At 35.9% G+C, this 26,767-nt stretch overlaps 1 protein-coding gene across 3 annotated transcripts; it reads right to left on the bottom strand.

Moving 5' to 3' along the window:
- Window positions 1-115: 115 nt before the first annotated feature.
- Window positions 116-26,767, bottom strand: CRISP2 (cysteine-rich secretory protein 2). Of its 3 annotated transcripts, none has more exons than XM_011974117.1 (9): window positions 26,687-26,767; window positions 25,358-25,461; window positions 22,020-22,094; window positions 13,762-13,878; window positions 12,941-13,028; window positions 11,503-11,648; window positions 10,997-11,094; window positions 8,971-9,059; window positions 116-366 (listed from the first exon to the last, which is right to left on the bottom strand). In XM_011974117.1, the coding sequence occupies exons 3-9, from the start codon at window positions 22,083-22,085 to the stop codon at window positions 239-241; spliced, it is 732 nt and encodes a 243-aa protein (XP_011829507.1). In that variant the 5' UTR covers window positions 22,086-22,094; window positions 25,358-25,461; window positions 26,687-26,767; the 3' UTR covers window positions 116-238. The 3 variants fall into 3 exon arrangements, with proteins under 3 accessions (XP_011829507.1, XP_011829506.1, XP_011829508.1); XM_011974116.1 differs by having other exon boundaries at window positions 26,667-26,751; XM_011974118.1 differs by having other exon boundaries at window positions 342-366; window positions 8,967-9,059.

The following is a 26,767-nucleotide window of genomic DNA, read 5'->3' as shown; positions in this document are numbered from 1 at the left end:
AATTTATGTCAGAGTTCGCAGTTGTCGTCATATACTATGCTACTTTTTTAAATCATTGCCTGAAAGTGATTTCTGTGATGATCTGGGAGAAGATGTGTTGCTCTTTGAATCTAGGAGAAGATGCATTGCTCTTTGAAATCAAATTTGTAACTAACATACATACAATTTCCCCTGGTATGTGTCAATTAAATGATGCAGCCCTTATCCATGTAGTCCTGCACAATGCTCACTAGGCAAATCAGTAGATTTTGTTCTCACATAGGCAAGTAGCCTTGCACTTTTCCTTGAGCAACTGATGTTCACAGCCAGCTGTTTTCTTCAAGGAATCACAGTTACTTAGGAGATCTTGATACTGGCAACTATTGGCTGTAACAAAAACAGATTAATTATGTCATTATCATTTTCCTCAGTAACAGCAAAACCATACATTCAAAGTGTGTGGGGAGGGGGTAGGAGGGAGCAAACAAGTTAGCATCACTTACACTATAATGGGTCTTTCACGTCTTAAGGGACATATGAGGTGTCTTAGTTGAGCTCACTGATAAATCTATCACTGTTTAAATTCTACATTTAGTGATATGTTTCTAAAATAAATTGACCTACTTTTCCCCCTCAGCAAGCAGAATAATATGAATGTAACTAAATCTTTCTATGCCTGCATAGCCAAATATGGGAACCATTAGCTACACATAGGTATCTAAATTAAAATTAAAATTTTAGTTTCTTAATCTTATTAGCTACATTTCAAGTGTTCAAAGTGTGATTAGTAGCACATGTTGATAGGGACTGTTTCCATCGTATCATAATATTGGGCAGCATGGCATTACACTCCAATGCTTTTTTTGAGTTAATAATCTTTATGGGTGGATAAAAGTATAAAACAAGGACAATATGCCCTTTTCCTTTTGATGTTTCTACTTGGATGTTCCCCGGGGACCTCAAATTCAATAAAATTCAAATTAAACTCCTTGTATTAGCTAAAAGGCTGAGAATTCTCAGGAGTGATCTCCCTGCATCACTCCCACAATCTAAGGGGTATGACACTCCAACTACTCAGCAATTTAAGCCAGGAACTGGAATCAACTTGAACTCTTTCGTTTCTTCTTTTGGCCGGCACTCACCCAGCACAGGGGATAAACATTGACTGACTATTCTACTTTCTGTATCTCAAACCTGTCCATTTTTTAAACTCATTTTGCTAGTCCTGTAGTAAAGGCATATGTTTGTCAAAAAGTTTAATTTTAAAATATATAATTGGTACATAATAATTGCATATATTTATTGGGTACAGTGTGATGTTTTGATATATGTATACATTACATCATGAGCAAATCAGGGTATTTAGCACATTTATCACTTTAAACACATTTCTTTCTAATAAGTTAGTTATCATTTCTTGGTGATAACAATCAAAAATCCTTCTAGCTCTCTTGAGACATAATTATTATTAGCTATTGTTACTCTATTATGTAATAGAATACCAAACTTATTCTTCCTGTCTGCAACTGTGCACTCGTTAACCCCTCTCCACCCCTTTCCACCCCCACCTACCCTTTCCAGCCACTGACAATCACTATTTTACTTTCTACTTCTATTGAATTAACCTTTTTAGATTCCACATATTAGTGAAATCGTGCAGTATTTGTAGGAGTGCAAACATCTCTCTGCCACATTGATCTTTCATTTGGAGGTATCTCAGTAGTGGGATTGCTGGGTCATATAGTAATTTCTTTTTTTTTTTTTTTGAGGAATTTCCATAATGTTCCTTATAATGACTGTACTAATTTGCACTTCCAGCCACAGTGATAAAAGTTCCTTTGCATCTTTGCCAGCATTTGATTTTCTGTCTTTCTGATAATAGCCATTCTAACCTAGGTGAGATGAAATCTCATTGTAGTTTTTTGCATTTTGCTGATGATTAGGGATGTTGACCATTTTATTCAAATACTTGTTGGCCATTTGTTGTATTCTTTTGAGAAATGTCTATTCATGTACTTTCCTCTCTTTATTTTTTCTTTCTTTCTTTATTTTTTTTTTTTTTGAGATGGAGACTCGCTCTGTTGCCCATGCCAGGCTAATTTTTTTTTATTTTTTCTTTTTGTATTTTTAGTAGAGACGGGTTTAGTTAGCCAGGATGGTCTTGATCTCCCAACCTCGTGATCCTCCCACCTCGGCCTCCCAAAGTGCTGGGATTACAGGCGTGAGCCACTGCACCCAGCCCTTTGCTCACTTTTTAATGTGTTTTTTTCCTACTGAGTTGCTGAGGTCTTTGAATATTCTGGATATTAATCCCTTGTCAGATGAACAGTTTGCAAATATTTTCTTTCATTTTTCAGATTGTCTCTTCACATTATCAGCTGTTTCTTTTGTTGCACAGAAGCTTTTCAGCTTGATAATAATTTAATGTGTCTATTTTTGCTGTTGCAGCCTGTGCTTTGGAGGTCTTCTCCATAAAATCTTTGCCCAGATTAATGTCCCAAAGGATTTTCCCATTGCTTCCTTCAAGTAGTTCATGGTTACAGGTTGTACATTTAAATCTTGAATCCATTTTGAGTTTATTTTTGTATATGGTGAGAGATAGGGGTCTAGTTTCATTCTTCTGCATATGGATATCCAGTTTTCCCAACATCATTTACTGAAGAGACAGTCCTTACCCCAGTGTATGTTCTTGGTGCCTTTGTCAAAAATCAATAGGTTATAAATGTGTTAATTTATCTTTAGGTTCTCTGTTTCATTGGTATACATGATTGTTTTTATGCCAATACTACGCTGTTTTGGTTATCATAGCTTTGTAGTATATTTTGAAGCCAGAGCCTCCAGTTCTGTCTTTTTCCTCAAAATTTCTTTGGCTATTCAGGGTCTTTTGTGATTCTGTATGAATTTTAGGATTGTTTTCTCTATTTCTGTGAAAAATGGCATGAATGTTTTGATAGAGATTGAATTCAATCTGTAAATTGCTTTGGGTAGTTTGATCATTATTAACAATATTAATTCTTCTAGTCCATGAACATAGTATGTATTTCATTTTTTTCTGTGTAGTCTTCAATTTCTTTCATCAGTGTTTTATAGTTTTTCCTATGAAATATTTTATTTCCTTTGTTAAATTTATTCCTAGGTATTTACTTATTCATTTTGTAGCATTTGTAAATGTAGTTGTTTTCTTGCTTTCTTTTTGAGATAGTTCATTGTTGGTGTATAGAAACATAACTGGTTTTTCTATTTGGGTTTTGTATCCTGCAACTTTCCTGAGTTTATGAGTTCTAAGAGTTTTGTTTGTTTGTTTGTTTGTTTTTTGTGTGGTGGGAGTTGTTTTTCTAAATATAAGATTACGTCATTAGCAAGCAGGGAAAATTTGACTTCCTTCTTTACAATTTGGATGCCTTTTATTTTTTTCTTTTGTCTAATTGCTCTGGCTGGAACTTTCAATACTATGTTGAACAAGATTGGTGAGAGTGGGCATCCTTGTCTTGTTCCTGATCTTAGAAGAAAAGTTTTTAACATTTTACCTTTTAGTAAGATATTAGCTGTGGGCTTGTCATATATGGCCTTTATTGTGGTGAGATATGTTCCTTCCATGCCTAGTTGGTTTCTAGTTTTTATCATGAAGAGATATTGAATTTTATCGAATTTCACCAAATGCTTTTTGTTTGTGTGTGTGTGTGTGTGTGTGTGTGTGTGTGTCTATTCAGAGGATCATATGGTTTTGTCTTTCATTTTGTTAAGGTGGTGTATTTTGTCCAAACATCTTTGTATATATGAGATAAATCCCACTTGATCATGCCATATAATCTTTGTTGCGTGCTGTTGAATTTGTTTTACTAGTACAGTATTTATTGAGGATTTTTGCATCTATATTCATTCGTTTTTGTTGTGCCCTTGTCTGGTTTTTGTATCAGGATAATGCTGGCATTGTAAATGAGTTCAGAAGAATTTCCCCACCCCCATCAAATGTTTTGAATAGTTCAAGAAGAATTGGTGTTTGCTCTTTAAAAGTTTGGTAGAATTCAGCAACGAAGTCATCTTGTCCTGAACTTTTCATTGTTGTGAGACTTATTATGGAATCAATTTCATTATTTATTATTGGTCTAATCAAGTTTTCTGTTTCTTCTTGGTTCAATCTTGGGTAGGTTGTATGTATCCATAAATTTATGCATTTCCTCTAGGTTTTCCAATTTCTTGGTTGTTCATTATAGTCTCTAATGGTCTTTTACATTTCTTTTACATTTCTATAGCACCAATTGTGATGTCTGCTTTTCACTTCTGATTTTATATTTTAGCTTTTTTCCTCTCTTTTTCTTAGTCCAGCTAATGATCTGTCAATTTTCTTTATCTTTTCAAAAAACTAACCTTTTGTTTCTTTGATCTTTTATATTTTTATATTTTTTGCCTCAATTTTGTTTATTCTTCTCTGATCTTTATTATTTCTTTCCTTTTACTAAGTTTGGGTGTGGATTGCTCTTGCTTTTCTAGTTCCTTGAGGTGCATCATTTATTAGGGTGCTTATTTGAAACCTTTCTACTTTTTGATGTAGTAGTTTCATGCTGTAAACTTTCCCTCAATACTGTTTTGGCTGTATCCCATACTTTTTGATATGATGTGTTTCTATTTTTATTCATTTGGAAAATTTTTTAATTTTTAAAAATTACTTAATTGACCCATTGGTCATTCAGGAGCATCTTGTTTATAGTATTTATATTGTTTTTATATTTATATTGTTTTCCATGTATTTATATTGTTTTCAAAGTTCCTCTTGTTACTGATTTCTAGTTTTATTGCATTGTAGTTAGAAAAGATACTTAACATGATTTCCATTTTTTAAAAATTTAAGAGTTGTTTCCTGGTCTATGTGTTCTCTCTGGAGAATATCCTGTGTGCTGATGAAAACAATGTGAATTCTGTAGCTACCAAATGGAAAGTTCTGTAAATGTCTGTTAGGTTCATTTGGTCTGGAAAGCTGTTTAACTCAAATGTTTCTTTGTTGATTTTCTGTCTGAATAATCTGTCCATTGCTAAAAGTGAGGTGTTGAATTCCCCTATTATTATTAAATGGTTATCTGTCTTTTTCTTTAAGTCTATTAATATTTGCTTTATATAGCTAGGTGTTCTGATGTTGGGTGTATATGTGTTTATAATTATCATATCTTCCTAACACATTGATCCCTTTATCATTAAATAATGGCCTTATAGCTACTTTCTCTTTTTTGGTTTCTATTTGCAGGGAATATCTTTTTTCATCTCTTTACTTTCACTCTATGCATGTCTTTACAGGGGAAATGAGTTTTTTATTGTATGAAGCACATCTGGGTCTTGTTTTTTTTAATCCATTCATCTGTTCTGTGTTTTTTTATTAGAAAATTAAGTCCATTTACATTCAAGGTTATTATTGATAGGTAAGAATTTTACTAATTCCATTTCGTTACGCATTCTCTGGTTGTTTAGTAATCTTTTCTTTCTCTCTTGCTGCCTTCCTTTGTTGTTAAGTGAGTTTTTCTGGTCGTATGTTTTCATCAGTTGCCTTTTACTTTTAGTGTATTTTTAGTGTGTATATTATAGGATTTTTCTTTGTGGCTACCACGAGGCTTACAAAAGTTCTTATAGTTATAACAAATTATTTTAAACTAATGATGACAACTTTGATCACAAAGAAAAGAAACAAAAATTTTACATTTTAACTTCATATACCCATGATATTTTTTGACTTTTGAATGTCTCAATTTATACCTTAAGTTATAGTTATTATTTTTAACAGTTTTGCTGTTTTAGTCTTCACGGTAAAGATATGAGTGGTTTAAATACCACAATTACAATATTAGAATACTCTAAATTTTTCTGTATGCTTACTTCAGCTAGTGAGTTTTATATCTTTAGATATTTTCATGTTACACTTTAGCATTCTTTTCTTTTAGATAGAAGAACTCCCTTCAGCATTTTTTTTTTCTTTTTTTAGATGGAGTCTAGCTCTGTTGCCCAGGCTGGAGTGCAGTGGCACGATCTTGGCTCACTGCAAGCTCCGCCTCCCAGGTTCACGCCATTCTCCTGCCTCAGCCTCCCAAGTAATTGGGATTACAGGTGCCTGCCACCACACCTGGCTAATTTTTTATATTTTTAGTAGAGAGGGGGTTTCACCGTGTTAGCCAGGATGGTCTCCATCTCCTGACCTCGTGATCCGCCCATCTTAGCCTCCCAAAGTGCTGGGATTACAGGCATGAGTCACCGCACCCAGCCTAGCACTTCTTTTAAGACAGATTTTGTAATAATGAATTACTCCAGAATTTGTCTGGGAGTCCTTATTTCTCTTTTATGTCTGAAGAATAGTTTTGTTGGGTGCAATATTTTACGTAGGTTTTTTAAAATCATTTTTTAGCACTTGTGTAAATTGTCCCTCTTCCTTCTGGTCTGTAAGGTTTCTACTGAGAAGTCTTCTGATAGGTGTATTGAAACTCTGTTACATGTTATTTGCTTATATTCTCTTGTTGCTTTTAGAATTCTCTTTTTTCCTTGACCCTTGAGAATTTTATAATTATACGCCAAGGGGTAGTCTTATTTGGGTTGAATCTGATTAATAAACTTTGGCCTTTCTTTACTGTCTATTTCTATCTTTCTGCAGGTTTGGAATGTTTTCTGTTTGTTGTTTCTTTCAATAAGGTTGCTACCCCTTTCTCATTCTTTATTACCTCTAGAATCCTAATGATTCTTACATTTGCTCTTTTGATGCTGTCTTATTGATCTTGTAGATCAGGGAAGAAAGTTCATTCTTTTTCCTTCTCTTTTTCTCCTCTGTATTTTCATATAGCCTGTCTTCAAGCTCACTGATTCTTCTGCTTAATGAATTCTGCTGTTGAGACCATCTAATGTTTTTTTCAGTTTATTTATCATATTTTTCAGCTTCAGGATTTCTGGGTTTTTTTTGTTTGTTTGTTTGTTTTTAATGTCAATCTCGTTTTCAAATTTCTCTGATAAATTTCTAAATTGTTTCTCTGTGTTTTATTGAAGTTTATTGGGCTTCCTACAAACAGCTATTTTGAATTCCTTACCCTAAAGACTACACATTTCCATCTTTCGAGGGTTGGTCACTGGTGCTTTACTTAGTTCTTTTGATGAAGTCATATTTTCCTGAATGTTCTTGAAAGTTGCGGATTACTATCTCAGTATCTAGGCACTAAAGAATTAATTATTCTAGTCTTTTCAGTCTGGACTTGTTTGTACCTGTTCTTCTTCAGAAGGCCTTCCAAGAATTTAAAGGAGACTAATGAGTCTCCTAAGATGGCAGTTATTTCATTATTAGATGATGTTCTAAACCCAGATTTGCTGCAAACTTGGTTAGGAGAAGGGTAACATGGACAATTCCCTGGATGCCACAGCTGTCACTGTGCTTTGATGCATCTGAAGTCCATGGACTCTCGGACCAGGACAGAACCAGGGCTTGCCCAAGGCCAGCAGCTGTTATGACTTTCCAGCTACTACAATTCATTTTGGGTCTGAGGCCATTTTAGTTGACCAGTGGTACTGAGACTTGAGTCTGCCCCACTGGGGCAGCAGATTCCTTTTTGGTGCTGTGGTGGGTCTAGAGGCTCTATCTATGCATACCAATCTGGATTTAGGAGCTGTGGGTTTCTTCCTGGTATGTATTTTGTTGTGGCAGGCCCAGTACTAAATCCAAGGCAGAGTACCCCACACACTTCCTTCTTCCCCCAAGTGGACAGTGTCTCTCTCCACTCTGTGTTACCTAGGATTTATGAGAGGGGTGATGCAGGTAATCCCATGGTCACAGCAGCTGATACCAGCTGATACTATGACAGATGAATTCCAGACTTGTTAGCAAACTACATTCAGCAAATGTATAAGTATTCAACTATTTTTCTCTTTTATTTATTTATTTATTTATTGTGACAGAGTCTCGCTCTGTTGCCCAGGCTGTAGTGCAGTGGCTGATCTCAGCTCACTGCAATCTCCACCTCCCAGGTTCAAGCGATTCTCCTGCGTCAGCCTCCCAAGTAGCTGGGACTACAGGCGCCCACCACTACACCCGGCTAATTTTTGTCTTTTTAGTAGAGACGGGGTTTCACCATGTTGGCCAGGCTAGTCTCGAAGTCCTGTCCTTGTTATCTGCCCACCTCTGCCTGATTTATAGCTTTGGTATCATTAATATTCTGAAATACAGCTATATAACTGGGTCAGAAAAAATGCTTAGTAAAAGTGAGTGCATTGAAGAGGTAAACGTTTCAGTGATTGTGTCAACTTTATCATTCATAATAATTTTAATAAAAGTATCCCAACTACAGAAAGCCAACAGCTATTTTTACTTCGATTCATGGCAATTTATTAAATTAGATATATGATATGTATTTCATTTTCTCCTTTTGCAAAAATATGTGCACAGGTCCTATGAGCCAATATTGTATATAGATAGAGTTTTGTCATAAAAATATACACAAAACAATTATGAAATTATAGGGCAAGTAATCATTTATTAAGGCAAACACTATGATCCTAATTACACTATAAAAAAGAAGTGAGGAAATCAGCATGACAAACACATTAGCATAAATAAACAGTAATATTTGGCGTGCCTGTCTAGACTGAGCCATAATTTGGTCTCACACCTTAGATTTATACATTTTGATTCTTTTAAAATACCACTTTTGGTACAGTTAAATGAACTTTGATAATTGAACTATTTACCAAACGGTGTATGGTTAATATTAATGGGCTCTGCAGAGCCACAAAAACACATTGATGATAAATACTCCATTATGTTACATAGGGCAATATGCTTTTCATTACAAATAATATGTAGCTCCTCCAGTGTGTAAAATGTTTTTTTAAGCATACTTTGTTGAATATTTTTGGTTTTTTTTTCATAAATATGCTATTTCAATTCATTACTTTAGGAGTTTTGTTAAATTATATAAAGAAAAGAAAATATCAATTATATAATAAATAATAGCAAGCTAATCACTTCAAACTTACTGCATAGTCCTTGGTCACAGTTATCAGGGCAACTGGCACAAGGTGTTCCTTGTTGGTAAGGGGTATTCTTTCTACTCACATTATTACCACTGAAATTTGAAATACAAGTCAAATATTTTTCACTTTACTGTTTATACTCTAAGGGCAGTATCAATCATCAAATATACATAAATAATTATTCAGTGTTTTTAGTATGTTAACAAAACTGAAAAATTACAATTCCCAATGAGTATTTCAGATAACAACCCAAATTAAGAAAATGCTTCACACATGGACATATCTTCTTGACCATAATTTCACAGGCTGGGTAACTAAATTTGATGAAAAGGGTCTGAAATTTTCAGAGTATATTCAGTGTGGCGACACTATCTTTATCTCCCAGTATATTTAGTCAAATTACTGAGGCAGTGTATCCCAAGGTGCCAATAAGGGACAAAACATATCTTGTAGAGGGAAAGGACAAGATCCTAGGAGTACCAGGTTGTAGCAGGAAATTAATATGCAATGTTAAAATAGCATTTTCCATTTGAAAAAACCCATAGTGTCTCTAACAGAAACTATGAAAAATATACCTCCAGAGTATTTTTTTCTTCCAGATGGAGGTTGAGATTTTTCAGTAGTTAGTGGTGTGTTTGTAGGAGTGTGCTTAGGAAGGTTTGTGAGTTTCTAGAGGTGGCATGTAGGAGATTTTTACATTTACCAAAACAGAATATTAGTTTTTGTTATCCCAGAACTTAAACTAAAAAAAAAAAAAAAAAGAAAAAATTACAGAAAAGTTTTGATAAATACTGATATCCAGGATATAATAGTTTTGCAATGACTAACCATAAGTTAATGATGATCATTATTCTATTGGCCATTAAATTCATTTAAAAATATGTAGGAGTCGAAATCTCAATAGACCAAGTGGGCTAAGGACCCAAGGAAGTGCAGCTAAATCTCAGTCTCTTTGCCTAGAATATAGCTGTATGTGTATGAGCTCTTGGAAAATTGTGAAACAGATACAAAAGGATTTTAAAAGTTCTAGTTCCCTTGACTTCCCTCATGATCTATTCCAACTGTCACTTCTGACACCTGGCTGCGGATGCCTCCCTTCTGAGGGCCAGTCAGTGAGTGTGGATACATCCTCCTAGGGCCTTTCAATTCTCTCTACTTAAATCCTAATAGGTACTTGAAGGAAAATGACTTGGGAGGTTATACTTCTCAAACCGGAACCCTATATCATCTTCGTTATCTACAGTCTCGAAACAAATCCTGTAGTTGTGTCCCCCACCGCAGCCTCCAGTGGTAAAGAATTTCAAACATTAAATTTTAAATTAACATATCGTGAATATCTCCTTAAAATATCCATAGGATTTATTGTGGATAACTCTAAACGTATTGTTTAATGAAGGAGCACGTTTACTGCTACAAATCAAACTTTACAAGATAGTTAAAGAGCTTTCTGTGAACAATTCTGAGAATCAGAGACTTAAGATGTTATCCTTTCTGTATTCTGAAATAAAGATGTCCTGAAAAGTCATTGAAATCCAAATGAATGAACCATTTGTAATGGTAATTGTGAATGTGTGTGTGTGTGTGTGTGTGTGTGTGTGTTTTACATAAGCAGAAGTAGGAATATTGGAGCAGAAAGGGCCAAAGTCACAATCCATCTTCCATTTGCAATCTCACCAGCACCCTGAAGCATCTATACTCCTAGAGTATGAAATTAGCAAGACGTGATGATACCACTTCTAGAGAAATATATATTACACATGCTCATAGAGTAACCCTAAGCTGAGGGAAAGCCAACTGAAAGAAAAGACATTATTCTGTTAACGAGGAATGATTCAGTTTTTATAACTGAAACTGAGAAGTTGTTCTCCTCTGGGAAGTTGAAAGTGTCTCAACCTTAAAAAACATTTCCAAACATTTATCCCCTCCCCTTTATTGAGATATGTTTTCATTCTGGTTTAAGATATGAGAACTATTAAAAAATAAATTACAGATAGAATTATTGCCATTAAATGCTAAACAGTCTACTTACGCAGGACAATATTGGCAAACATAGAAGTACTTTAGAGCATCTTGATTGGGACAATAGGCAATTCCACAGCCTACCTGGTAAGTCGAGTACCAAACAAGCTGCAAATTAACAATGGAATAAATATACAAAAGTACATTAGAGAAGAGGAAAAATATATAAAGAAATAGTAGCAAATATAAAACTGAAAAATGTTAGTTTTAGTTTATAGACATACACCATACAAATATTTAAATTATTGAACCAGTCATAAATTTTAAAAATATTTAATTTTCATGTACATTCATCACTTTAAAATTTATAATGTAGGAACAATACAGAGTATGCTTTCCTACTAAGAGTTTGGCTGACAATGGACAAAAATGACAGCTCTACAGCAGCCAAATTCCAAGACTGTATTCTTCCCACTCGGACTGTTCTCCTAAATTGAACACTGCAGTGGTCATAATTTGGAGAAGCTTTCCTATTAGAACATTTGTGACATAGGTATTTTCATGCATTCTTCTTACCTGAGTATAATGTCCAACAACTGCATTGGGACTCTTTGGTCCTACACCATAGACAAAATCTAGGCTCTCGTCATACCAGCTTTGGATTGCAGCTGACCAGGAAGTAGGGTCACTTGACATATAGAGATTCTCGCCACATTTTGTACCTAAGGGGCAGATCATTCATGAGCAAGGTAATAAACATGCAATGGTAAAAGAAATTGACTACATAAACACAAAGATGTTGCCTTTCAAACCCAGGGTCCAGCAGATGCTAACTGTTGATTAATACATAAAGGAGTGCTTCAGTTCCTTATCAGCTATAAAGCCGATAAGAACACTGAACTGCCTAACACACTGAGGCTGGCCTGACCACATAAAACTTTGAGTAGGCTAACACTCTGCTCTTTAAAAATCCTTGCATGCTAAATTTTCCATGTGTATGCCTTGAGTGTTCCCAGCTTTATATGGTAAGCTTGCTAAAGGCAGTGACCAATTCTTACATTTTGTCTTTTGCTCTAGTAACCCTCAGCAGAGATTTTTCAAATATAGGACCCTAAATAAATGTATATGACTTTGTGTGAAATCTGAAAAAAAGACTTTATAGGCTATTTTTAAGAGTCCCAAGAAAGAGAAAAGTGACACCAGGAAGGATAACAGTTTTCAAAATTTATGGATTTTCTCTTAACCAGGAAATCAGATATCACAGGTTGAAATCCTTGTGAGTTTGTCAAGAAGTGCCTTACAGCCCAGAAACACTTCATAAGTTATTTGGGCATTTACTAGATTTTATAATCCTTGATAAGTCTTTTTAAAACTCAAATGTAGCATTCTGTGCATTGTAGGTATCCAGTCCACACAAAATACTTGATTGCCTCATATTAAAAATTTTTTAAATAACATATTCAAAAATATTCATTTTTATAGAAATTTTGAATATGATAAATTTAAATCCACTTTTTCCACTTTTATCCACTTTAGATCAAAAAAGGAATAATTCATCATAAGTTCAATATATTTTATGGATACAAAAGAATAGATTTCAAAACATCCGACAGCTACATAAATTAACAAAAAGGGCAGTGGGTTAGAAATCAGAAAGCTTGGTTAAAAATTTCTAGTACGACACTGTTTCAGATTCTGTTCTTGGGTGAGTCACTTTTCTTTCAAATTCTGGCTTTTCTAATCCTTACACTTACAAAAATAAAGATGATATAAAATCTGCTGTATTCATGAACTGGTTGCAAGAAGCAAAATTATTTGCATAATGTACACAATAAAAAAGCACAACATTGTTCTTACTGTAAATATCCCTCTGTATACAGATACTTTGACTTCAAAAAGACAGCAGTATAAATAACATTTATTTTTAAAGTCTTCTTATTATAGAGCATCCTACAATGCTCTATTATTGTTTTGTTCATTTATTTTTTCAACAAATATTTACTAATTTACATACTGGTTTTGCGGTCCTCTGGATCACTGTGCTGTAAAGTGCACTTGTTTGCCCACCTTTGGGCATTCGCTGTTACCTCTTTGCTCCATTCCTAAACATCACAAGAAAACAAAATACACTTAATGATTCAGCCACAATGAAACATACACTTTATAATCTGATTTGTAAATAGTTTAAAATTTCTGTAGATGTATTCTCTAATACTACTGTTATTAAAACATATTTAAGTGTTTTTATCTGTTCTGGTGCCAGTTTACACATGAAGGGTAGTCCATAGGTAATATATCTAAAAGGCAAAATAAGACAATAATATGTGATTATTTATGATAGCAAAGCAGCCATACCTAGGATATTTATTAATGACGCTAGTGCAAATACTGATAAGCAGGTGAAATATCCTCATTATATTTTAATAGTAATAAGCTGGCCAACGTTATTTCCAATTCCATTTGTTTTCACATGTAGGCCATTGCTTTCGTATCAGAGATACCTGTCTTTCAGGGACTATGCCCTGGGAAGTGGGCTTTTACTCACAACAGCTGACACCCTGAAGGAAAGGGGATTTCTTGATTTTAAACCGGAAAAGAAAATGAACAAAAAGTGTAATGATTTAACACTGGATGCCTGAATATTGGACTTCCAATTCTGCCTTCCAAATTTAATAACCCTGTATAATTGACGGTTTTTTTAACCACTGTAAAAAAAAAAAAAAAAAAAAAGACACAACTTTGTAAACCACAAAGTTCGTAAGAGATGCTAGTGGCCAGCCGTCTGCTCCTGCCACAGCTGGTTCACACCCATCTCGTTACATCACTGCCTCTTACCATCTTTAGCATGTTACTGGCAGGTGGAGAGACTCCTTTCCTTAGTTCATTGTGTTTATTTACAATCTCCCTTTGCACTTGCCCCTGGGTGGTTAACAAAGCAGTAAAAGCGGGATCCTAAAAGAAAATAAAATTAGAATTATTATTTAACAATGTTGTAAATTTCATATAACAGTGCATAAGTTAATGCAAGAAAACAAAGGTCACTTTAAAAAGTGCAAAATATTTAGTTATCATGTACATATATTAAATATTACAAATATTTAAATATTAAAAGTCAACATTAGTTGTTAAGCATTGTCACTAAATCTGAGTTGAAGATATAACTTTTAAATAGTAAAGTAGTAGATTGAAATGTTTAAATAGGAAAGTAGTAGATTGAAGCTTTGGGAATTGTGAGTAACTCATGGCATGACAAACTAAAAACCCCTCGGAGGCCACAAATGCCGATTTCTGTTTCAAGGGAACTTTTCAAAAAACAGTTTTGGGGGAACAGGTGGTAAAAGGTTGCGCGAATAAGTTCTTTACGGGTGATTCCTGAGATTTTGGTGCACCCATCACCCAAGCAGTGTCCACTGTATCCAACGTGTAGTCTTCTATTCCACGCCCCCCTCCCACCCTTTCTCCCAAGTCCCCAAAGTCCATTGTATCATTATTATTATTATTATTACTGAGACGGAGTCTTGCTCGGTCCCCCAGGCTGGAGTGCAATGGCGCCATCTCAGCTCACTGCAAGCTCTGCCTCCCGGTTCACGCCATTCTTGTCTCAGCCTCCCGAGTAGCTGGGACTACAGGTGCCCGCCACCACACCCAGCTAATTTTTTTGTATTTTTAGTAGAGATAGGGTTTCACCATGTTAGCCTGGATGGTCTCGATCTCCTGATCTCATGATCCGCCCGTATAGGACTCCCAAAGTGCTGGGGTTACAGGTGTGAGCCACCGCGCCTGGCCTCATTGTATCATTCTTATGCCTGTGCATCCTCATAGCTTAGCTCCCACTTATTAGCGAGGACATATCATGTTTGGTTTTTCCATTCCTGAGTTACGTCACTTAGAATAATGGTCTCCAACTCCATCCAGGTTGCTGCAAATGCCATTATTTCATTTCTTTTTATGGTTGAGCAGTATTACATGGTGTGTGTGTGTGTATATATATACACACACACACACACGATATGTATATATGTATACATTATATATTATATATAATATAATATATATACATATATGTCACATTTTCTTTATCCACTCATTGATTAATGGGCATTCAGGCTGGTTCCATATTTTTGCAATTGTGAGTTGTACTGCTATAAACATGAGTGTGCAGGTGTCTTTTTTTCATATAATGAGTTCTTTTCCTCTGAGTAGATACTCAGTAGTGAAATTGCTGGACCAAATGGTAGATTTACATTTAGTTCTTTAAGGAATTTCTATACTGTTTTCCGTAGCGCTTGTAATAGCTTACATTCCCACAAGCAGTATAAAAGTGTTCCCTTTTCCATATCCACACCAATATCTATTATTTTTTAAATTAAATTATGGCCATTCTTTTAGGGATAAGGTGTTAGCCTCATTGTGGTTTCGATTTGCATTTCTCTAATAATTAATAATGTTAAGCATATAATTAATGATGTAAGCAGCTTTCCATATGTTGGTCAGCCATTTTTCTATTTTATTTTGGGAATTGTCCACTCATGCCCTTAGCCCACTTTTTGATGGGATTTTTTTTTTTCTGATTTGTTTGAGTTCCTTGTAGATTCTGGATATTAGTCCTTAGTTGGATAAATAGTTTGCGAAGATTTTCTCCCATTCTCTGGGGTTTCTGTTTACTCTGCTGATTATTTGTTTTGCCGTTCAGAAGCTTTTTAGTTTAATTAAGTTCCATGTTTTTATCTTTGTTTTTGTTGCATTTGCTTTTGGGTTCTTGGTCATAAGACATTTGCCTTGGTCTTAGACATTTGCCTAAGTCAATGTCTAAAAGAGTTTTTCTGATGTTATCTTCTAGAGTTTACATGGTTTGTTAAGTATTTGATCCATCTTGAGTTGATTTTTATATAAGGTGAGAGATGAAGATTCAGTTTCATTCTTCTACATGGATCTTGCCAATTATCCCACCACCATTTGTTGAATAAGGTATCCTTTTCCCACTTTATGTTTCTGTTTGCTTTGTTTAAGGTCAGTTGGCTGTAAGTATTTGACCTTATTTCTGAGTTCTCTACTCTGTTCCACTGGTTTATGTGCCTATTTTTATACAGTACCATGCTGTTTTGGTGACTATAGCCTTGTAGTATAGTTTGAAGTGGGGTTATGTGATCCTTCCAGGCTTGTTATTTTTGTTTTGTTTTGCTTTGTCTATACAGGCTCTTTTTTGGCTCCATAACAATTTTAGGATTGTATTTTCTAGTTCTGTGAAAAATGATGATGGTATTTTGATGGGAATTGCATTGAATTTGTAGATTGCTTTTGGCAGTATGGTCATTTTTACAATGTTGATTTTATCCATCCATGAGCATGGGATGTGTTTCCATTTGTTTGTGTCATTTATAATTTCTTTCAGCAGTGTTCTGGAGATTTCCTGTAGAGGTCTTTCACCTCCTTGGTTAGGTATGCTCTTAAGTATTTTATTGTTTTTTCAGCTGTTGTAAAAGGTATTGAGTTCTTGATTTGATTCTCATCTTGGTCAGTGTTGGTGTATAGCAGTACCACTGATTTGTGTACATTGATAGCTAAAGATAGGACCCCAATCTGTTCTGGCTTATAGGGTTTCTGCAGAGAAATCTGCAGTTAATCTGGTAGATTTTCCTTTGTAGGTTACCTGATGCTTTTGCCTCACAGTTCTTAATATTCTTTTCTTGATCTTGACTTCAGATAACCTGATGAATATGTGCGCAGGTCATGATCTTTTTATGACGAATTTCCCAGGAGTTCTTTGAGCTTCTTGTATTTGAATGTGTAGGTCTCCAGCGAGGCCAGGAAAGTTTTCCTCAATTATTTCCCTCAAATAAGTTTTCCAAACTTTTAGATTTCTCTTCTTCCCCAGGAACATCAATTATTCTTAGCTTTGGTCACTTAACATAATCCCAAAACTTCTTGGAGGCTTTGTTCATTTTCTTTTTATCATTTTTTTTTGTCTTTGTTAGAATTCAAAAGCCATATCTTGAAGCTCTGAAATTCTTTCTTCCACTTGTTACATTCTGTTGTTGAAACTTTCCAGTATTTTTTGCATTTCTCTAAGTGTGTTTCATTTCCAGGAGTTGTGATTGTTTTTTATTTCTGATATTTATTTTTCTGGAAATTTTTTCGTTCATACTTGCATTACTTTTTAAATTTCTTTGAGTTGGTTTTCATCTTTCTCTGGTTCCTCCTTGAGAAGCTTAATAATTAACCTTCTGAATTCTTTGTCCAGCAATTCAGAGATTTCATCTCGGTTTCAATCCATTTCTGGTGAGCTAGTATGATCTTTTGGGGGATGTTATAGAACATTGTTTTGTCATATTACCAGAATTGTTTTTCTGGTTCCTTGTCATCAGGTAGACTATGTCCAAGGAAGGGTCTGTGGCTCAAGGGCTGCTGTTCAGGTACTCTTGCCTTGAACCCTTGATGTGGTACTCTCCCCCTTCCCCTAGAGATGGGGCTTCCTGAGAGCCAGACTGTAGTGATTGTTATTGTTCTTCTGGGTCTAGCCACCCATCAGAGCTACTGGACTCCAGGCTGGTACTGGAGAGTACCCTCAGAGAATCCTGTGATGTGATCCATCTTCAGGTCTCTCAGCCACAGACACTGACACCTGCTGCAGTGGAGGTAGCAGGGCAGCGAAGTGGACTCCGAGAGTCCTTGGTTGTAGTTTTGTTTAGTGCACTGGTTTTCTTGAATGTTGGTTATGCTAATAGTGAAGTTGTCATGTGGACAGTTTCAGGACCTCTGGTTAGCCAGGATTGTTATAGGCAGTGGAATTAACTGTTGTTTTCTCCTTCCTTGGAGTAGAGTTGTTCTGTTATGAGTTGCTGTAACAGCCTGAGTTGGTTTCAAGACAGCATAAGCTGTGGTAGTATGGGGGGATACAAGTTTGCCCTAAGGTCTCCTGGATAAGTATTCAGGTTTTTCAGGTGATGGACAGGGCCATAGAGCTCCCATGAGTTTATGTCTTTTGTCTTTGGCTACCAGGTTGGGTAGAGAAAGACCATCATGTGTGGGCAGGATTAGGCATACCTGAACTCCGACTCTCCCTGGTGGGGGCTTCCTGCACCCACTGTGGAAGATGGGGGTGTGGTTCTCAGGCCAGAGGAGTTATGTTCCAAGGGGGCTATGGCTGCCTCTGCTGCTTCATACAGGTCACCAGGGAAGGAGTGGAAAGCCAGCAGTGACAGGCTTCACTAAGCTCCTACTCAGCCAGCAAGGCCAGTCTCACCCCTGCTGTGCTCCCTCAACAGCCAATAGAGCTGAATTTATATCCAGGCCTCTGTTGTGCAAGGCTGAGATCTTGGTCCAGGCTACAAGCCTCCCCAAGGAGACAGTAAGCAGGGCTTTCAGGCCTTTCCCCACTTCCCACCTGCTGCAGCTTCTGTACTCATATCTGTACTTCCCATTCACAATCCCAGATCTGCCCAGAAAAATTTGTACTTGGTCAAAATTATTACAAAGTTCAGCTGGAAGTCTCCTCCCTAATTCCACTGGCTTCCCTCCTTGAGGATCTCTGTGAGATAAAGTCAGAAATGGCTTCCCTGGGCTTCTGTGGGGACTGGGATTGCCTACAGGGCTCTTCTCACTGCTTCTTCTTCTTTTTCATTTTGCATGGCTCTCTAAATTCGTTTCAGCTTTAAGTAAGGTTAAATCCTTCTCCCATGATCTGGATTTTCAGCTTCCTCAGTGAGGATGTGTGTTTAGAGGCAGACTTTCTTCCCTCACACTTTGGGCACTCACAGTGTTTCAGTGAAACAGAGTTTGTAGTGGCAAGCCACTTCTTTCAAAGGGTCTGTGAGTTCTTTCAGTTTTCCTGCCATGCCCCTGCAGTGGTTCTTGATGCAAAAGTTCATGATGTGAATCTCCACATATTGTTCTGTTTATCCACATATTGTTCTGTTTATCCAAGTGACAACAGCAAGTTAGTCATGCCTCCTATCTGCCATTTCCCCCAGCAAGGGAACTTTTAATATGATTTATATAGACACATGAATAATAAGATTTTATAACTACAAGCATGCAAATTAAAAACCTTGAGATATATTCATTCACATTTGATCAGGCTGCAAGGTAGGGTAAAGCTGGAACCCATGATTCATCCTAAATTTTATGGGGCAGTTTTCCTTGACATGGTATCTGCCTTTAAGGAAAAATGTTTAGGCCCAGTTGAAGTGCATGTCTGCATTCAGTACTATAATAAAACCATTATACCTATTATGTAGCAAATTTTATGGGTTGCATAAAAGATAACTTTGTAATACTAAAAAATCAATTTAAAGCAATTTGGAGGGATCAAATCTATCTGTAGCTGACTTTGTTCCTTTTAGTAACAGAAACATAACTGATAAAGTATGAAATTGGGCCCTAATATGTTTGGTTTATCTTTGTGGTTGTATATTTGTCTGTGTGTGTGGTATGGGCCCTGCTAAGCCTGGAGGTGGAATAGGGTCTGAAAATTGCTGGATCAAGGTCCAAGCAATTTGATGACCTAGATTTACACAGGAGTATGATGTTATATAGGTATGAGCAAGATTTTGAAGTATAAGTCTAAAAGGAATAGGGCCCCTTATAGATTTTTTCTGACACCTTGCAATAAGTTATCCTTCTCTCCTCCCATACTGAGTTCCCTTAAGGCTCTCACAATTCTTATACCATAGGTCTGAGCACATTATTGCCATTATCTACTATATGTGAATTTCTCTTTCCTGCTTTTATGGTCCTAACAACAGGGACTGATAGCAGATGCCATTGTACCAATAAATATGGCAAAGTTACTGACTCATAAGTTAGAAAAGATGTGCATATAAAGTATCAGTAGAAGCAGATTTCTGCATCACATCAAAGCATAAAATAACATCCCTGGATATTTCCTCTTGACCTAAAAAAATCTGGTTATGGTGGTTTCATTTCAAAACACATAAAAAGTTAATTTCTAAATTATTTCCTGCTTCTCACACCTTCTTGCTTTGTAGATAAAATTGTACTGAAAAAGAGATGTATTTTTAAATGTGTTAATAAAGCTATTACCTGACTAGAAACATTAAACATGTTGAGAATAAAATAAATATGGTATCTATCCTTAAAGAGTTTACATTGAATAGGTGACGTGACATAAGTAAAAATTACAATACACATGATAACAAAACTGATCTTAGGGATCTACAAGATAGAGAGGAAGGAGGGATCAATTCTTCTTTGAAGTCAGGGAAAGCTTCATAAAATGTGATTCTGGGGTTTTGAAAGATGAATAGAGTTTTCCAGGCATCTTGAAAACATCAGAAAATCATACTGGGCGGAGTGTTTACAGAGCATCTGATTTCAAACATTTAGTGGTGCCAAAACAAAATGACATCTCACTTTTTAATAATTTTATAAATGAAGACCAGGAGATGAGCCAGAGAGGTTAAAGGGGATTGGAAAGGGGTATGAAAGAAAATCTTTCAGTGAAAGAAATGAAAAGAACAGCAAATTATTTGAATGAGGTCGTAGGTGATGAATAAATTACCTGCACATTGATAATTTAATTACAGTAATACAATGACTATATTTCTGAATGCCAAATGAAGTTTGAACTGAGTGTCAGAGTCCTCCAGTCTGAAAAGTCCTAGTGAGTCTAATGTGCACGGAGTTAATGGAAGATGTGACCACAAACAGCAATGCCAAAGCTGTTTCAGAGGCTTCCTGGCTAGGAGATACACACTGTAGGTGAACACTGCACATTTTATCATTGAAGATTGCTGACCATATTATAGAGTCAATTCAACAAAGTAGCATATTAGAAATAACTCTAGGATCTGAATTCAAAATCCTCTTGGCCCTTCACATACTAACTCTATTATCACTACTAAACAAACCACTAAGACCTTTAGAGTCGGCATTTTTGTTTTCTTAATTAAAAATATAAATCTAATTATTCTTATATCCTAACTATAAAAATTAAATGTTTTTGTTTTCTTAATTAAAAATAAAAATCTAATTATTCTTATACCCTAACTATAAAAATTAAATGTGCTAACATAGTGGAGAAGTTGTGCTAATTTAATATTGTATAAGTATATTGTTAATTTTGTATGGGGATCTCATTAAAAAGAAATAAAATTAAAGAAATCAGAAAATAGATTGGGGTAAGAGAACTATCATCAGCTTTCTAACCCCACAGACCAGTGATGTTTATTAGAAAAATAATTTCAACATGATATGCCATTTTAATTTTTAAGTGATATTAATTTAAATAATATATTTTATTTGTAATGAGTTAGGTGGTAGTCTCCAAAAAGATATGCCCATGTCCTTATGCTCAGAAACTGTGAATGTGATCTTATTTGGAAAAAGTCTTTGCAGATGTAATTAAGGATCTCAGGATGAGATAATCCTTGATTATCCAGTTGTCCCTGAATGTAATGACAAGTGCCTCTATAAGAGACACACAGAGAGGATAAGATAATGTAAAGATGGAGGCAGAGATTGGAGTGATGCAGCCACAAGCCAAGGAATGCCAAGCAGTGGGAGAAGCCACCAGAAGGTGGGGAAAGGCATGGAACAGATCCCTCCCTCTTAGATCCTCCAGAGGGAGCTAAGCCCAGTAGGTAATTTTATTTTAGATTTCTGGCCTCCATAACTGTGAGAGAAAAAGTTTTTGCTGTTATAAGCCACTTAGCTTGTGGTAATTTGTTGCAACCACCCTAAGAACCTAATATATTATTTAACTGAATATCTAAAATATTATCATTTCATCATGGAGGCAATATAAAAAAAATGAGATATTTTCTTCTTTCTTTGTTCTAAATGTTTGAAATCTGGTGAGTTTCTTACCATCAGAGTACATCTTGCCTGTTCAAACTTCATTTCATGTGTTCAGTAGTCACATGTGACTGGTGGCTAGCATACACATGCGGAACACATACAGCATAGCCTTAGCCTTTCACCTGAATAATTGTGTTAAGTGGTCTGAGAACCCTGAGAGAACCAGTGGAAACTCTGACATACCAAACTCTCTTACCTTCCTTTACTTTCAAAATAGCCTGCCATACCACAAAGTTGCTGGATAGCTCTGAAAAGATTTTCCATTTTAACCTTACCTTTCCTTCTGCAGGTAAAGATGGAAGCAGCACCATAACCAGAAACAACACCGGTAGTAAAGCCATTGCTGAAAACTAAGTCAAGAAAAACAAAAGTCTGCATTGAAATAAGTAGTTTAAAAACTTCTAAGAGGGAGAATACCAATATAATCTCGATTATTTCAAAGGAACTGTGATTCCCAGATTCGTTAAGAATGGAGCAAAACAAGAATTGCCGTATAGTACCAGTAGAATCATAATGAGGCCAACCTTGTCTCTGATAGTGACAATAAAAAAATAAGCTGAAGAACTCTACTGATGCCCTTGAGGTACATCTATAAAAGATAGAGGCATACTCCCTTCTTTCTGCCTACTTCTGCTACCCTTATGCCATCAAAAAGAAAACAGATTCCTGAATAGTTAATTATAGTACTGACATTCATTCTTTATCTCAATTTTTGGAGAAAAGTTTATTTTTAATATGTACCATCTCTCAATTGGCTATTCTACATGAAAAGTATAACGGATTGTCCTTTTATTTATACCAGACTCTAAGATGACAAGGTTGTGATTACACAGATATGGCTGTACAAATACTTTATTAGTTGTTATTTCCCTAATGGAGTAACTAGAAGTTACATCTATTTTCTTCCTTATACTTGTGAATATTTTCAAATTTCTCTGTATAGAAAAAATACAACTAATGCATTGAAAATATAGCTTGTTCAAGTTTACTCAATCCATTATTTGGTACGAAGATTGTTTCATATTTTCATTATCTCCTAAAAAGATACTCAGCATTTTGTTACCCATGTTGTCCTTTCTCAATATGTCAAAAAGTCCTACATCCTTCAGATGAAGCAACAGGACCACTTAGTTTCAGAAACACTCACCTTTCTGTCATTAGACATATAAATGGTTTACTTTGTAAATTAGAGTTATGCTCCCTAGATTTGTTTCATGTGTGTGGGATTGGCACTCCCAAATTCTTGGAAGGAAAGAAAATTCCAAACAATTTATCTGTGATACTTCTCAGGCTTCACTTACTGTAAATAGTGTATCATTGATACTTGTTCCATCCATTGCCTTTATCCTCAATGGTATGCAAAAAAGGGATGAGGGATGAACAATTTATTGATGGTTTGTGGAAAATGATGTACAATTTCACTCCCATACCTTACTGGGTATTACTATTTATATTGTATGGATGATGTAATTAAGGCTTAGGACAGTTAATTAACCTATGCCAATGCATAGGTAATGTCAGTAATTAGTCTTCATTCAATTAGGACTTCAAAGTCAATGACTTTGAAAGAGACATTGACTCATTGAAAGAGACACAGTTTTAATTGGGAAAAGGCAGACATTGTTGCAGCACAATGGAGACCCTCTATTTTTACTTTAATAATTCCCTTCTTAATACATAACTGTGTATGTTAACAGTAAAATCATTAATATGCCAGCTTATACGATATGCTTAAACAGCCATATTTTTCCATTTTCCTATTAAAGGTAGTTCTAGTATAATTGTTTAAAGTCACAAACATAAGAATTAATTCCATTACTTATTTTTAGAAAAAAATGTAAAAAATTTTTATATATCAAATTTTTGGGGATATGATACTGCTATAATTTACCTTCCTAACTGTAAAAGAATAAAATTAACTTGAGGTCATTCTCAATACAAATTTATCAAAGTTTTGAAAATCATGGATAGGCCAGGCACAGTGGCTCATTCCTGCAATCCTAACATTTTGGGAGACTGAGGTGACAGCACATAATTTGAGCCCAGGATTTCAAGATTAGCCTGGAAAACATAGTGAGACCTCACATCTACTAAATCCAACCAACCAAACAAAAACAAAACATAATGAGCTGGGCATGGTGGCAAGTGCCTGTATTCCTAGCTACTCAGGAGGCTGAGGTGGGATGATCACTTAAGCCCAGGAGTTCGAGGCAGCAGTGAACTATTATCACAGCACTTCATTCCAGCCTGGGTGACAGAAAGAGACCCTGTCTCTAAAACAAACAAACAAAAAACAAAAGATAAAATCATGAGCAAACTCACTAATCATTTCACCCTTGACAACATAAAAATGATTGGCATGATAAAATATTCACATTAAAATCAGTGAATTATCACTTACTGTTGGTTCTCTGAGCAGGATGAAGTATCTGCTATCTTTAGAAAGAAATAAGGTGGAAGGTTTAGAGCAGCATATATATTACACATATTCCTATTTTGGCAAACTCTGGTTTTGTTAAATAAATCTAAGTCAACAAAGTTCTGAAATAGTATTTTTCATACCAGTAGCCTCAAACTACCTTGCCAGTTGTCTGATAATGCTTTTGACATTATTTGCTTCCCACATAGTTTTTAACATGAGTAAGTAGATCATGCTCTCCCTTTCTAATCAGTCCTCCCTTCTCCTTAGGCACACTATAATCTGGATGTGGCCTTTTTGGACTGGTATTTCTATACTGACAACCCAAGACAGGTTAATTACTGTGAAGGTTACCAGGATTCTGCCTTATAGTTGAACTCTTATAGTTCAACTGTCTATGATTTTTGCTTTCTAGTTATCAACTACCTGCGCCTTATTGGTTACAGGTGCAGTCTTTGGAAATCATCAGGTCTGGGAAATCTATGCCAAACTTCAGTTTTTTTCTTACGTAAAATGTAGATTTTTATATTACAGGTTTTTGCTTTGAAGACTGGAAGGGACAATGTATGTAACACCTCTAATACAATAAACACATTATGCATATAATACAAATAAATGGAAATTATCCATGTTTTTATTATCCTTTGCAATGCCTGCTAGATTGCTGAGCACATAAGATCTTTCTGTAAACATATGCTGTTCGATTGAATTGCTAATTTCTAATGGTTTAAGAGACATGTTTTTCCTTCCAGGTGTTATAGGAAAAAAAAATCAGAATAATCTAATTCGAGATTCATATGTTCAAGGCCTGGTTCTATTAGAGACCTTCTGGCTAAGTTTAGGAAAATGCTCTAACATCTGGGCTGCTGTGTCCTCATCAGTTCATTGAAAGCAATACACAGAAGCCTGAAGATTTCTGTATAGCTCAATCACCCATTGTTTGCATCTGATGACCCAGAATTGTATAATAGGCCATGATGCCATATTCTTCTCTTTGCTCTTCTCTCCCATACTCTCAACCATCTAACCTATAATCATCTCCATTGCATCAATGAAAGCAATGTCACTGTTGGTGATAGTACATTCAAGTAAAAATATTTTTTTCTATTCCATATAATTACATTTTATTTCTTTAAACCCACATTGATATATAGTTGAAAAGTTGGCTACCATTTTTTTTTCCTTGCTACTTACTAATGGTGAAGTACTGTGCTCTTTCTTGCAGGTGTTTTAAGATCAGGATGACATGGTTTTCCTAGAGTGTCTTTAGGAGGGCCATGATGTATAATTTTATAGCCCTAGAACAAGGAAACAAAATATTTACAAAATATTTAAAATAAAGATGTGAAAAATACCCTTATAGATGGTGTCTATAATCTTTGTCACAAACTTAAATTTTGACTCAATTGTTTAGTATTGTTTCTGATACTTTACTGTATTTATTTGATCTCACCGTTAAGACCATATTGTCCTTCTGAGGTCAGATTGTATTTCAACGTCCTGATATTTCCTTCAAACACTAACAAAGAAGTGGACTTCTTGAAGTTCAGTAACTACTAGTTGGCTAACTTGCTTGGAAAATTGCAACCTATTTTCAAGACTCCCATCTCCTTATCTAGGACTTCAATCCATTGTTTAAAAGATCATTTCCATAAACAGTGTCCCACATGGTAAGTATTAACTATGTGGATTTGGGGGTAACAGCTTTATCTCTTCATTTTTTTTTTTTTTTAATTCCGGAAGCCAATAGATGATATAAAGTCCAACAGAGTCAATAACCCCAATTCTAATTGTTATTACAGTTTCTAATACCTGTACATTCAAAACATCTATTAGAAACTAAGAGTCTTTTTTTTTTTTTTTGAGACGGAGTCTCACTCTGTCGCCCAGGCTGGAGTGCAGTGAGTGGCCGGATCTCAGCTCATTGCAAGCTCCGCCTCCCGGGTTTACGCCATTCTCCTGCCTCAGCCTCCCAAGTAGCTGGGACTACAGACGCCCGCTACCTCGCCCGGCTAGTTTTTTGTATTTTTTAGTGGAGACGGGGTTTCACCATGTTAGCCCACGTTGGGATGGTCTCGATCTCCTGACCTCGTGATCCGCCCGTCTCGGCCTCCCAAAGTGCAGGGATTACAGGCTTGAGCCACCGCGCCCGGCCAAGAGTCTTAATCTGACTTCGTAAAAAGCAGATTTAGAGATGGCTTCAGGCTTCTACTATGATCCAGTGGGTCTTTTGTACTTAGAATGATTTATCTTTTAAGGTAGGTAAAGAGTTTCAATAGACTAATCATAGAGAAGCATGTTGAAAGTTATGGCAGGTCGGTGCTAAGCAACAAAATTGAACTCTCAGTCTGCAGGACATCAGCTATGTGCCCTCCAGGTGCCAGCAGAGGAGCGAAGGAGGATCAGAAGCCCTCTCACCTCAACGATGGTTCTTTCCCCTGTGCTTCACCACACCTCCCCGTCCCTAGCCATTTCTAGTCTTCAGTCTGGGTCTTATATTTACCCTGGCTCCAGAGCACAGACCTTCCGGCAGTTGGGCCGGAGCGTTGGCGGCTGCCGCGCGCCCCTCTCACCGCGATTGTGCACTTGCCAGGCGCCGCGTGT

The sequence above is a fragment of the Mandrillus leucophaeus genome, unplaced genomic scaffold, assembly GCF_000951045.1.
Source record: "Mandrillus leucophaeus isolate KB7577 unplaced genomic scaffold, Mleu.le_1.0 Scaffold1414, whole genome shotgun sequence".
NCBI lineage: Eukaryota > Metazoa > Chordata > Mammalia > Primates > Cercopithecidae > Mandrillus > Mandrillus leucophaeus.
The sequence above is the reverse complement of the archived record's forward strand: the minus strand, read 5'-3'. Positions and strand labels throughout refer to the sequence as shown.

Excerpts from the sequence above, each read along its gene's own strand:
- CRISP2 (XM_011974117.1), bottom strand. The coding sequence starts at position 22,085 with ATGGCTTTACTACCGGTGTTGTTTCTGGTTATGGTGCTGCTTCCATCT. Across the intron at positions 13,029-13,761 it reads CCAGTAACATGCTAAAGATG|GAATGGAGCAAAGAGGTAAC; the intron begins GTAAGAGGCAGT and ends TGTGATGTTTAG. Across the intron at positions 367-8,970 it reads CTGTGACCAAGGACTATGCA|CCAATAGTTGCCAGTATCAA; the intron begins GTAAGTTTGAAG and ends TTTTTGTTACAG.